General features: G+C 50.0%; 1 protein-coding gene across 4 annotated transcripts in view; it reads left to right on the top strand.

Moving 5' to 3' along the window:
* Positions 1-13953, top strand: part of LOC137385092 (T-cell differentiation antigen CD6-like) — a 138998-nt gene that overhangs the window by 100562 nt on the left and 24483 nt on the right. For 3 of the 4 annotated variants that reach the window (XM_068059849.1, XM_068059850.1, XM_068059847.1), the window contains 3 exons: positions 3913-4020; positions 9583-9691; positions 11268-13706. In XM_068059849.1, coding sequence (XP_067915950.1) covers positions 3913-4020; positions 9583-9680 — 206 coding nt within the window. In that variant the 3' untranslated portion in view covers positions 9681-9691; positions 11268-13706. Of the gene's footprint in view, positions 1-3912; positions 4021-9582; positions 9692-11267; positions 13707-13953 lie in introns of those variants that run through there. The other variant, XM_068059848.1, reaches the window with a different exon arrangement.

Genomic DNA, 13953 nt, shown 5'->3' with positions numbered 1-13953 from the left:
TTGAGGAATTATTTTTCACTCAGTGGGTGGTTGGAATCTGGAACACACTGCCTGAAGAGGTGGTAGAGACAGGAACCCTCACAACATTTAAGAAGTATTTAAATGAGCACTTGCAACGTCATAGCATACAAGGCTACGGGCCAAGTGCTGGAAAATGGGATTAGAATAGTTAGGTGCTTGATGGCCAGCACAGACACGATGGGCCGAAGGGCCTGTTTCTGTGCTGTATAACTCTATGACTCTATGACTATGACACCACCTGGAAAAGGGAGAAACAGAGTCGCACCCACTGGGAAAGGGAGACACAAAGTCACACCTACTGGAAAAGGGGGCAAACAGGGCGAGATGGGTTACTGAGTGACAGTGTGAGGGAGCTGGATTAACATCAGTAGAGATACAGTCAGTAACACAGGGTGCTGGGGAGAGGGGTTACTGAGTGACAGTGTGAGGGAGGTGGATTAACATCAGTACAGATACAGTCAGTAACACAGGGTGCTGGGGGAGAGGGGTTACTGAGTGAGAGGTTGAGGGAGCTGGATTAACATCAGTAGAGATACAGTCAGTAACACAGGGTGCTGGGGGAGAGGGGTTAGAGGGGTTACTGAGTGACAGTGTGAGGGAGCTTTATTGACATAAGTAGAGATACAGTCAGTAACTCATGGTGCTGGGGGAGAGGGGTTACTGAGTGACAGTGTGAGGGAACTGGATTAGCATCAGTAGAGATGCAGATAGTAACAGAGTGCTGGGGGAGAGGGGTTACTGAGTGAGTGGTTGAGGGAGCTGGATTAACATCAGTAGAGATACAGTCAGTAACACAGGGTGCTGGGGAGAGGGGTTACTGAGTGACAGTGTGAGGGAGCTGGATTAACATCAGTAGAGATACAGTCAGTAACACAGGGTGCTGGGGGAGAGGGGTGACTGAGTGAGCGGTTGAGGGAGCTGGATTAACATCAGTAGAGATACAGTCAGTAACACAGGGTGCTGGGGAGAGGGGTTACTGAGTGACAATGTGAGGGAGCTGGATTAACATCAGTAGAGATACAGTCAGTAACACAGGGTGCTGGGGAGAGGGGTTACTGAGAGACAGTGTGAGGGAGCTTTATTGACATTAGTAGAGATACAGTCAGTAACTCATGGTGCTGGGGGAGAGGGGTTACTGAGTGACAGTGTGAGGGAGCTGGATTAACATCAGTACAGATACAGTCAGTAACACAGGGTGCTGGGGAGAGGGGTTACTGAGTGACAGTATGAGGGAGCTGGATTAACATCAGTACAGATACAGTCAGTAACACAGGGTGCTGGGGAGAGGGGTTACTGAGTGACAATGTGAGGGAGCTGGATTAACATCAGTAGAGATACAGTCAGTAACACAGGGTGCTGGGGAGAGGGGTTACTGAGTGACAGTGTGAGGGAGCTGGATTAACATCAGTACAGATACAGTCAGTAACACGGTGCTGGGGGAGAGGGGTTACTGAGTGACAATGTGAGGGAGCTGGATTAACATCAGTACAGATACAGTCAGTAACACAGGGTGCTGGGGAGAGGGGTTACTGACTGACAATGTGAGGGAGCTGGATTAACATCAGTACAGATACAGTCAGTAACACAGGGTGCTGGGGAGAGGGGTTACTGAGTGACAATGTGAGTGAGCTGGATTAACATCAGTACAGATACAGTCAGTAACACAGGGTGCTGGGGAGAGGGGTTACTGAGTGACAATGTGAGGGAGCTGGATTAACATCAGTACAGATACAGTCAGTAACACAGGGTGCTGGGGGAGAGGGGTGACTGAGTGAGCGGTTGAGGGAGCTGGATTAACATCAGTAGAGATACAGTCAGTAACACAGGGTGCTGGGGAGAGGGGTTACTGAGTGACAGTGTGAGGGAGCTGGATTAACATCAGTAGAGATACAGTCAGTAACACAGGGTGCTGGGAGAGAGGGGTTACTGAGTGACAATGTGAGTGAGCTGGATTAACATCAGTACAGATACAGTCAGTAACACAGGGTGCTGGGGAGAGGGGTTACTGAGTGACAGTGTGAGGGAGCTGGATTAACATCAGTAGAGATACAGTCAGTAACACAGGGTGCTGGGGGAGAGGGGTTACTGAGTCACAATGTGAGGGAGCTGGATTAACATCAGTAGAGATACAGTCAGTAACACAGGGTGCTGGGGAGAGGGGTTACTGAGTGACAATGTGAGGGAGCTGGATTAACATCAGTACAGATACAGTCAGTAACACAGGGTGCTGGGGGAGAGGGGTTACTGAGTGACAATGTGAGGGAGCTGGATTAACATCAGTAGAGATACAGTCAGTAACACAGGGTGCTGGGGAGAGGGGTTACTGAGTGACAATGTGAGGGAGCTGGATTAACATCAGTACAGATACAGTCAGTAACACAGGGTGCTGGGGAGAGGGGTTACTGAGTGACAATGTGAGGGAGCTGGATTAACATCAGTACAGATACAGTCAGTAACACAGGGTGCTGGGGAGAGGGGTTACTGAGTGACAATGTGAGGGAGCTGGATTAACATCAGTAGAGATACAGTCAGTAACACAGGGTGCTGGGGGAGAGGGGTTACTGAGTCACAATGTGAGGGAGCTGGATTAACATCAGTAGAGATACAGTCAGTAACACAGGGTGCTGGGGAGAGGGGTTACTGAGTGACAATGTGAGGGAGCTGGATTAACATCAGTAGAGATACAGTCAGTAACACAGGGTGCTGGGGGAGAGGGGTTACTGAGTGACAATGTGAGGGAGCTGGATTAACATCAGTAGAGGTACAGTCAGTAACACAGGGTGCTGGGGGAGAGGGGTTACTGAGTGACAATGTGAGGGAGCTGGATTAACATCAGTAGAGATACAGTCAGTAACACAGGGTGCTGGGGGAGAGGGGTTACTGAGTGACAATGTGAGGGAGCTGGATTAACATCAGTAGAGATACAGTCAGTAACACAGGGTGCTGGGGGAGAGGGGTTACTGAGTCACAATGTGAGGGAGCTGGATTAACATCAGTAGAGATACAGTCAGTAACACAGGGTGCTGGGGGAGAGGGGTTACTGAGTGACAATGTGAGGGAGCTGGATTAACATCAGTAGAGATACAGTCAGTAACACAGGATGCTGGGGAGAGGGGTTACTGAGTGACAATGTGAGGGAGCTGGATTAACATCAGTAGAGATACAGTCAGTAACACAGGGTGCTGGGGGAGAGGGGTTACTGAGTCACAATGTGAGGGAGCTGGATTAACATCAGTAGAGATACAGTCAGTAACACAGGGTGCTGGGGGAGAGGGGTTACTGAGTGACAATGTGAGGGAGCTGGATTAACATCAGTAGAGATACAGTCAGTAACACAGGATGCTGGGGAGAGGGGTTACTGAGTGACAATGTGAGGGAGCTGGATTAACATCAGTAGAGATACAGTCAGTAACACAGGGTGCTGGGGAGAGGGGTTACTGAGTGACAGTGTGAGGGAGCTGGATTAACATCAGTACAAATACAGTCAGTAACACAGGGTGCTGGGGAGCGGGGTTACTGAGTGACAATGTGAGGGAGCTGGATTAACATCAGTAGAGATACAGTCAGTAACACAGGGTGCTGGGGAGAGGGGTTACTGAGAGACAGTGTGAGGGAGCTGGATTAACATCAGTACAGATACAGTCAGTAACACAGGGTGCTGGGGAGAGGGGTTACTGAGTGACAATGTGAGGGAGCTGGATTAACATCAGTAGAGATACAGTCAGTAACACAGGGTGCTGGGGGAGAGGGGTTACTGAGTGACAATGTGAGGGAGCTGGATTAACATCAGTAGAGATACAGTCAGTAACACAGGTTCGCTATGGTGGGGATGTTGGATTTGAATCTTGCCGGGGACCGGAATGCTCATTTTAACATTGCTTTATTTTGCAGCTGTACCCCCACAGAATGAATTCCAGAGTTCAGCCAGTACTTTGCCGGTCGATGAATATGAGAATGTGGAGGATGGCCATGAGGTTGTCACACAGCCAGCTACACCAGGTACAGAGAGAGGACACGGGATTGGTGAGGCAACCACATGTAACAGACTACAACAATCTCCATCTTGTGACAATGGACTGAGCAGATCTCACTTTTACAATATCTGTAACAAAAATCTGGATTTATATAGCACTTTAACTGAATCAAACATCTCTCGGCACTTCACAGGACCATTGTAAAGCAAAGTTTGACTCTGAGCCACGACGGGAGATATTAGAGTAGAAGGCCAAAAAACACGATCAAAGAGGGAGGTTTTAAGGAACGGCTTAAAGGAGGAAAGCAAGGAAGAGAGGCAGAGAGGTTTAGACAGGACATTCCAGAGTGTAGGATCTCGGCAGCTGAAGACACCGCAAATGGATTGAAATTTGAGGAGCACAGATATTATTGCGGAGAGTAGAGGCTGGAGGGGGATATAGAGATAGGGAGGGTTTTAGGGGCTGGAGGTGGTTACAGAGAAAGGGAGGGTTTTAGGGGCTGGAGGAGGTTACAGCGATAGAGAGGGTTTTAGGGGCTGGAGGACGTTACAGAGAAAAAGAGGGTTGTAGTGGCTGGAAGAGGTTACAGAGATAGGGTTGTAGGGGCTGGAGGAGGTTACAGAGATAGGGAGGGTTGTAAGGGTTGGAGGATGTTACAGAGATAGGGAAGGTTGTAGAGTCTGGAGGAAGTTACAGAGACAGGGAGGGTTGTAGGGGCTGGAGGAGGTTACAGAGATAGGGAGGGTTGTCGGACTGGAGGTGGTTACATTGATAGGGAGCGTTGTAGGGGCTGGAGGAGGTTACAGAGATAGGGAGGCTTCCAGTCATCCAGTCATAGAGTCATAGAGTTATACAGTACAGAAACAGGCCCTTCAGCCCATTGTGTCCATGACGGCCATCAAGCATCTAACTATTCTGATCCCATTTTCCAGCAATTGGCCTGTAGCCTTGTTTGCCAAGGCTTTTCAAGTGCTCATTGAAATACTTCTTCAATGTTGTGAGGGCTCCTGCCTCCACCACCTCTTCAGGTAGTGTGTTCCAGGTTCCAACCACCCTCTGGCTGAAAAAACCTTTCCTCAAATCCCCTCTAAACCTCCCGCCCCTTACCTTAAATCTATGTCCCCTGGTTATTGACCACACCGACCACTCCCTGGATTACAGCAAGGTTGGACTCAAACCAAAGAAGCTGCATCACTCCAAGAAGAAGGGCCGCCCGCATATCAACACGAGCAGAATTTCTTATCCACAGCTGTTACATAAGTTTCTAAATTCACATGAAAAAGCCCTTCAAAGCACTCCAACAGGGGATGCAGAGACCAAGTGGGCCCACATCAGAGACGCTATTTATGACTAAGCAATGACCACCTATGGCAAATGTGTGAAGCGGAATGCGGACTGGTTTCAATCTCACTTTGAAGAGCTGGAACCTGTCATAGCCACGAAGCGCACTGCAAAGCCCCCAGCGTGTTAACATCCGTAGCACGTAAAGCAGCCAGAAGCGCTGCACAAAGAACAGCCAGGCGCTGCGCAAATGACTACTGGCAACACCTATGCAGTCATATTCAGCTGGCGTCCGACACCGGAAACATCAGAGGAATGTATGATGGCATTAAGAGGGCTTTTGGGCCAACCATCAAGAAGATCGCCCCCCCTCAAGTCTAAATCAGGGGACACAAGGGCAGCACAGTGGCGCAATGGTTAGCATCGCAGCCTCACAGCTCCAGCAACCCGGGTTCAGTACTGGGTACTGCCTGTGCGGAGTTTGCAAGTTTTCCCTGTGACTGTGTGGGTTTCTGCCGGGTGCTCCGGTTTCCTCCCACAGCCAAAGACTTGCAGGTTGATAGGTAAATTGGCCATTGTAAATTGCCCCTAGTGTAGGTAAGTGGTAGAGTGGTAGGATGTGGTAGGGAATATGGGATTAATGTAGGATTAGTATAAATTGTTGGTTGGCACAGACTCGGTGGGCCGAAGGGCATGTTTCAGTGCAAAATCGCTAAATGAAATAAATCACTGACCAACACAAGCAAATGGACCGCTGGGTGGAACACTACCTAGAACTGTACTCCAGGGAAAATGTTCTCACTGAGACCGCCCTCAATGCAGCCCAGTTTCTGCCAGTCATGGATGAGCTGGACGAACTGCCAACAAAATCGGAACTCAGTGATGCCATTGATTCTCTAGCCAGTGGAAAAGCCACTGGGATGGACAGCATTACCCCTGAAATAATCAAGAGTGCAAAGCCTGCTATACTTTCAGCACTCCATGAACTGCTTTGCCTGTGCTGGGATGAGGGAGCAGTACCACAGGACATGCGCGATGCCAATATCATCACCCTCTATAAGAACAAGGGTGACTGCAACAACTACCATGGAATCTCCCTGTTCAGCATAGTGGGGAAAGTCTCCAGAAGCTGGCTGAGTGTGGCTTTCGAGCAGAGAGATCCACCATTGACATGCTGTTCTCCCTTCGCCAGCTACAGGAGAAATGCCGTGAACAACAGATGCCCCTCTATGTTGCTTTCATTGATCTCACCAAAGCCTTTGACCTCGTCAGCAGATGTGTTCTCTTCAGACTACTAACAAAGATCAGATGTCCACCAAAGCTACTAAGTATCATCACCTCATTCCATGACAATATGAAAGGCACAATTCAGCATAGCGGTGCCTCATCAGACCCCTTTCCTATCCTGAGTGGCATGAAACAGGGCTGTGTTCTCGCACCTACACTGTTTGGGATCTTCTTCTCCCTGCTGCTCTCACATGCGTTCAAGTCTTCTTCAGAAGAAGGAATTTTTCTCCACACAAGATCAGGTGGCAGGCTGTTCGATCTTGCCCGTCTTAGAGTGTAGATATAAGTACAGAAAGTCCTCATCAGAGAACTCCTCTTTGCTGACTATGCTGCATTAACATCTCACACTGAAGAGTGTCTGCAGAATCTCATCGACAGGATTGTGGCTGCCTGAAATGAATTTGGCCTAACCATCAGCCTCAAGAAAACGAACATCATGGGACAGGATGTCAGAAATGCTCCATCCGTCGATATCGGTGACCACGCTCTGGAAGTGGTTCAGGAGTTCACCTACCTTGGCTCGACTATCAGCAGTAACCTGTCTCTAGATGCAGAAATCAACAAGCACATGGGAAAGGCTTCCACTGCTATGTCCAGACTGGCCAAGAGCGTGTGGGAAAATGGCGCACTGACACGGAACACAAAAGTCCGAGTGTATCAAGCCTGTGTCCTCAGTACCTTGCTCTACGGCAGCGAAGCCTGGACAACGTATGTCAGCCAAGAGCGAAGTCTTAATTCATTCCATCTTTGCTGCCTCCGGAGAATCCTTGGCATCAGGTGGCAGGACCGTATCTCCAACACAGAAGTCCTTGAGGCGGCCAACATCCCCAGCTTATACACCCTACTGAGCCAGCGGCGCTTGAGATGGCTTGGCCATGTGAGTCGCATGGAAGATGGCAGGATCCCCAAGGACACATTGTACAGCGAGCTCGTCACTGGTATCAGACCCACCGGCCGTCCATGTCTCCGCTTTAAAGACATCTGCAAACGCGGCATGAAGTCCTGTGATATTGATCACAGGTCGTGGGAGTCAGTTGCCAGCGATCGTCAGATCTGGTGGACAGCCATAAAGATGGGGCGAAAGTGTGGCGAGTCGAAGAGACTTAGCAGTTGGCAGGAAAAAAGACAGAAGCGCAAGGGGAGAGCCAACTGTGTAACAGCCCCGACAACCAATTTTCTCTGCAGCACCTGTGGAAGAGTCTGTCACTGTAGAATTGGCCTTTATAGCCACTCCAGGCGCTGTTTCACAAACCACTGACCACCTCCAGGCACTTACCCATTGTCTCTCGAGACAAGGAGGCCAAAGAAGAAGATGTCCGCTGGTTATTGACACCTCCACTGAGGGAAAAAGTTCCTTCCTATCTCACCCATCAATGCCCCGAATAATTTTGTATACCTCAATCATCTCCCTCCTCAGCCTTCCTGCTCTAAGGAAAACAACCCTAGCCTTTTCAGTCTCTCTTCATAATTGAAATGTTCCAGCCCAGGCAACATCCTGGTGAATCTCCTCTGCACCCTCTCCAGTGCAATCACATCCTTCCTATAGTGTGGTGACCAGAACTGTACACAGTACTCCAGCTGCAGCCGAACTAGTGTTTTATACAGCTCCATCATAACCTCCCTGCTCTTACATTCTATGCCTCGGCTAATAAAGGCAAGTCTCCCATGTGCCTTCCGAACCACCTTATCCACCTGTGCTGCTGCCTTCAGTGATCTATGGACAAGTCCCTCTAACCCTCTGTACTTCCTAGGGTCTTAGCACCCATTGTATATTCCCTTGCCTTGTTAGTCCTCCCAAATTGCATCACCTCACACTTCTCAGGATTAAGTTTCATTTGCCACTGCTCCGCCCATCTTACCAGCCCATCTATATCATCCTGTAATCTAAGGCTTTCCTCCTCCCTATTTACGAGACCACCAATTTTCGTGACATCTGCGAACTTACTGATCATACCTCCTATACTCACGTCTAAAAATATACACTGCAAATAGCAAGGCTCCCAGCATCGATCCCTGCGGTACACCACTGGTCACAGGCTTCCACTCGCAAAAAAAAGACTGGAGGAGGTTACAGAAATAGGGACGGTTGTAGGGACTGGAGGAGGTCACAGAGATAGAGAGGGTTGTAGGGACTGGAGGAGTTCACAGAGATAGGGAGGGTTGTCGGGGCTGGAGGAGGTTACAGAGATAGGGAGGGTTGTGAGGACTGGAGGAGTTTACAGAAATAGGGAGGGTTGTAGGGACTTGAGGAGTTCACAGAGATAAGGAGGGTTGTAGGGACTGGAGGAGTTCACAGAGATAGGGAGGGTTGTCGGGGCTGGAGGAGGTTACAGAGATAGGGAGGGTTGTCGGGGCTGGAGGAGGTTACAGAGATAGGGAGGGTTGTCGGGGCTGGAGGAGGTTACAGAGATAGGGAGGGGTGTCGAGGCTGGAGGAGGTTACAGAGATAGTGAGGGACGAGGCCATGGATGAATATTTTAAAATTGCGACATCTCTTGACCGGGAGCCACCGGGAGCGAGCACTGTGGGTGAGGGCTGAACGGGATTTGGTGCAAGTTCGGACTGAGGCTGCAGAGTTTTGGATGACCTCAAGTTACGGAGAGTAGAATGTAGGAGACCTGCCAGGAGTGCGTTGGAATAGTTAAGTCTAGACGTACTGAAGGCCTGAAAGAGAGTTTCAACAGCAGGGAGGGAGTGGGGCGACGTTATCGGAGGTGGATGTACGCAGACTTAGTAACAGCATGGATATGTGGTTGGAAGCACATCTCGTGGTCAAGTATTCCATAATATTACAAAAAGTGCTGTCCATTTAATAACTCACTGTGCAGACCATATCAAACAATGTGTTGCCGTGTTTAATATTGCACGCCTCTTCGATAAATTGCACAAGTCTCGTCCGTCTCCGAAACGTACTTGCCGGTAATGATATGATTGTCCAGTGTGATGTTGCATTTGCTGAGCCACATACCAATGGACAGCAGTCAGATTCCTCATTGGGATATTTGTCCCTTTATTTTAGTAGCTGTAGCTCAAACAGCCTGTGAAGTAGCAGACGACGCTGAAGACGGGTCTTCAGAGAGTGACTATGATGATATCGCGACCTACTTCCCCAGCTGAATGTTCTCAAGGTACGTACATTAGATTGCAGACACTCTGACTGCGGGGATAGAATATCAGGACGGCAGTCATGAAATGTTACAGCACAGAAGGAGGTCATTCGGCCCCTCGTGCCAATACAGGCTCTTTGAAAGAGCAATAAAATTAGTCCCATTGCCCCCCCACCAAGGGAGTGCTGCACTGTCGGAGGGTCAGGACTGAGGGAGAGCACCACTGTCGGAGGATCAGTCCTAAGGGAGTGCTGTAGTGTTGGCGGTCATTACTGCTAGAGTGCTGAACCTTTGGAGGGTCAGTACTGAGGGAATGCTGCACGGTCAGAGGGTTAGTACTGAGGGAGTGCTGCACGGTCGGAGGGTCAGTACTGAGGGAGTGCTGCACGGTCGGAGGGTCAGTACTGAGGGGGTGCTGCACTGTCCAAGGCTCAGTACTGAGGGAGTGCTGCACTCTTGGAGGGCCAGTACTGAGGGAGTGCTGCACTGTCGGAGGGACAGTACCGAGGGAGTGCTGCACTGTTGGAGGGTCAGTACTGAGGGAGTGCTGCACTCTTGGAGGGCCAGTACTGAGGGAGTGCTGCACTGTCGGAGGGACAGTACCGAGGGAGTGCTGCACTGTTGGAGGGTCAGTACTGAGGGAGTGCTGCACTGTTGGAGGGCCAGTACTGAGGAAGTGCTGCACTGTCGGAGGGTCAGTACAGAAGGAGTGCTGCACTGTTGGAGGGTCAGTACTGAGGGAGCACTGCACTGTCGGAGGGTCAGTACTGAGGGAATGCTGCACGGTCAGAGGGTCAGTACTGAGGGAGTGCTGCACGGTCGGAGGGTCAGTACTGAGGGAGTGCTGCACGGTCAGAGGGTCAGTACTGAGGAAGTGCTGCACTGTCCAAGGCTCAGTACTGAGGGAGTGCTGCACTCTTGGAGGGCCAGTACTGAGGGAGTGCTGCACTGTCGGAGGGACAGTACCGAGGGAGTGCTGCACTGTTGGAGGGTCAGCACTGAGGGAGTGCTGCACTGTCGGAGGGTCAGTACTGAGGGAATGCTGCATTGTCGGAGGGTCAGTACTGAGGGAGTGCTGCACTGTCGGAGGTTCAGTACTGAGGGTGTGCTGCACTGTCGGAGGGTTAGTACTGAGGGAGCGCTGCACTGTCGGAGGGTTAGTACTGAGGGAGCGCTGCATTGTCAGAGGGTCAGTACTGAGGGAGTGCTGCACTGTCGGAGGGTTAGTACTGAGGGAGCGCTGCACTGTCAGAGGGTCAGTACTGAGGGAGTGCTGCACTGTCGGAGGTACCGTCTTCCAGATGAGAGGTTAATCCGAGGGCCATTTCAGGTGGATGTACAAGTCCCTGTGGCCGCTGTTGGAAGAAGTGAAGCTGGGAGTTTACCCTGAATTCCTGGGCCCCAATATTTATGGCTGGATTAACATCACTCAAATAACTGCTTCACCCGTCAGGATCTGATTGCTGGTGCTGGGAGTTCGCTGCCCACAAATTTCCTGCCGTGTTTCCGACAGCAGCAGCTACCCTTCAAAAAGGCCCATTCTGAGGGAGTGAAAGGCACCGCACCAACGCAAACCTCTGTTTGTTCTCCCCTTCAGGGTCACAAAGGCAATCACAGGAGTGGGGGGCCTCCACTTTTTGGAATGGGATGGTCGAAGAAAGCCGTTTTAAATCTTGAGGCCGCCCGACCGATCTGCCGAGGCCCATCGCACACCCCGTCGCAGCCTGTCTCGAGGACCAAGTCTGCGCCAATCACCCATCATCTCTTCTCCATCCCTCTCCTGCTCAAATGTCAACTCTATTCCTTCCTGTGCTTCTGACTCTATTCCCAATCTGCAGCGCTCTCTCTCTCTCTCTCTCTCTCTCTAACCCTCCCACCATCTCCGGCACTTCCTCCGACCACAAGTCCCTCCTCAGGTCCAGACACGAAGCGGTTCTTTCAAGGTGGGTCTCACAGACTCAGCGAAGTGTCCGTACCTGGCACAGCCACTGAGGCACCCTATCAAATCCTTTCATACTCTGAAAGTCCTCCATTAGGTCACCCCTTTCTAGAGAAAAGAGTCCCAGCCTGTTCAATCTTTCCTGCGAGTTATAACCTCTCAGTTCTGCTATCATTCAACTGAATCTTTCTTTGCACTGTCTCCAGAGCCTCTCTAGCCTTTTTAGAATATGAATAGAGCTGCTAATTGCAGCACACATGGATCCCAAAGCCTCCTCCCAGTCTAGTGCCTTGGTTTCCATCGCCCAGTGCGTTCCGCAATAGGCAACTCCTCGAAAAATCCCAACTCCAGGCAATGCCCCTCCCCGCCATCGCCGGATTCGGAATAGAGTCGGTGCTGAAGATCTGCGGGATGGGTGATTCCTGAAATGAGGGAAGGCGCTAAGGTGCGATGTATTTAGGAGCGAGGCACGAGGGGGGGGCGAGGGGGCATCTCCCACCAGGATCCACCTTGACCGCCCCACAGGTGCACTCTGGGAAACAGCAGCACCCCCGCCAAAGGTTTTCCATCCAATTAAAGAACGGAATGGAAATTTGGATCTCGCAGCTGTCAGCAAGCCCCCTCCTCTTCCTGTCTCCCCGCCAACCCCATCCCGCACTTCAGTGATATCATCTTCCAGAACACAATCCGAACAAGACCAGGAAAAGGCCATTCGGCCCCTCAAGCCTGCTGTGCCAAACTCAACTCCACTTTCCTGCTGCTCCCCATGTAATTTGATTTCCTTAATAGTCCCCACCCTTGTATCAGAAGGATAAAGAGCTGAGCAAGTCTTCGTCCTGCCATACAATAATGGATAATAAGGCTGGTTTGCTGCCCATGGATCTGCTCAGTGGGTCATACTCTGACCTTTCACTCCTGGGACATGGGGTCAGACCCATGAGCAGATAGAGGATGGTGAGAGGTTGCTCTATCAATGATGGGTGGGATACTCGAAGACCCTCACAGTGGTGGCATGGTTTGGGACCCCCATTTCACTGTCTCTTCCACCACACATATGGCTCCAGCCACAACCTATCGCCAAACTGCCTCACAACCGTTGTATGGATGATGTCGGTCATCCCTTAGACCACAAGAATGTTTTCTGTCAAAAAGATCAAGTTCTGTAACTGCAGATGCTTTGCTGATCACAGGGTTCACAAAAATAGGAGAAAATCCCGTCTCGTGGGTTACTGACTGTACCTGCACTGATGTTAATCCAGCTCCGTCACACTGTTAATCAGTCACCCCTCTCCCCCAGCACCCTGTGTTACTGACTGTATCTCTACTGATGTTAATCCAGCTCCCTCACACTGTCACTCAGTAACCCCTCTCCCCCAGCACCCTGTGTTACTGACTGTATCTCTACTGATGTTAATCCATCTCCCTCACACTGTCAATCAGTAACCCCTCTCCCCCAGCACCCTGTGTTACTGACTGTATCTCTACTGATGTTAATCCATCTCCCTCACACTGTCAATCAGTAACCCCTCTCCCCCAGCACCCTGTGTTACTGACTGTATCTCTACTAATGTTAATCCACCTCCTCACACTGTCACTCAGTAACCCCTCTCCCCCAGCACCCTGTGTTACTGACTGTATCTCTACTGATGTTAATCCATCTCCTCACACTGTCACTCAGTAACCCCTCTCCCCCACACCCTGTGTTACTGACTGAATCTCTACTGATGTTAATCCATCTCCTCACACTGTTATTCAGTAACCCCTCTCCCCCAGCACCCTGTGTTACTGACTGTATCTCTACTGATGTTAATCCATCTCCTCACACTGTTAATCAGTAACCCCTCTCATCTGGGTTCCAGCTCTCTCGCAGCATGCCTTTAGATGAATCCTTTCAGCAAACATCCAGAATGCACCATCTGTTGCGAGCAGTTTTATGTCCCTTCAACATTTGTATATTTTATACTGAGAATTTTAGACGGTGGAATGTAATGTCTCTTTAATCCCTCTGACTTGGTGTACTATCTGTATATAAATCAATATGTAGTGAGTTCAACATTTTAAAAAATCATATTAATAAAACTAAGAGCTGGTCATTTACTGCTTTTAATTTGCTTTTAATTTGCTGCACTAACGTGCAGACAACTTGTTGAAAAAATTGCTGAAAGAATGTTCTTACTGAAGTTGCAGGGCAGGTTTACCCGAATGACACTAATCAGGAAGGACTTCAGTTAATGTGGAGAGACTGGAGAAGCTGGGATTGTTCTCCTTAGAGCAGAGAAGGTTAAGCAGAAATTCAATCGAGGTGTTCAAAATCAGGAAGGGTTTTGATAGAGTAAATAAGGAG

The sequence above is a fragment of the Heterodontus francisci genome, chromosome 28, assembly GCF_036365525.1.
Source record: "Heterodontus francisci isolate sHetFra1 chromosome 28, sHetFra1.hap1, whole genome shotgun sequence".
Classification (NCBI taxonomy): domain Eukaryota; kingdom Metazoa; phylum Chordata; class Chondrichthyes; order Heterodontiformes; family Heterodontidae; genus Heterodontus; species Heterodontus francisci.
Note: the sequence above shows the minus strand (reverse complement) of the source record. Positions and strands in the feature narration are given on the sequence as shown.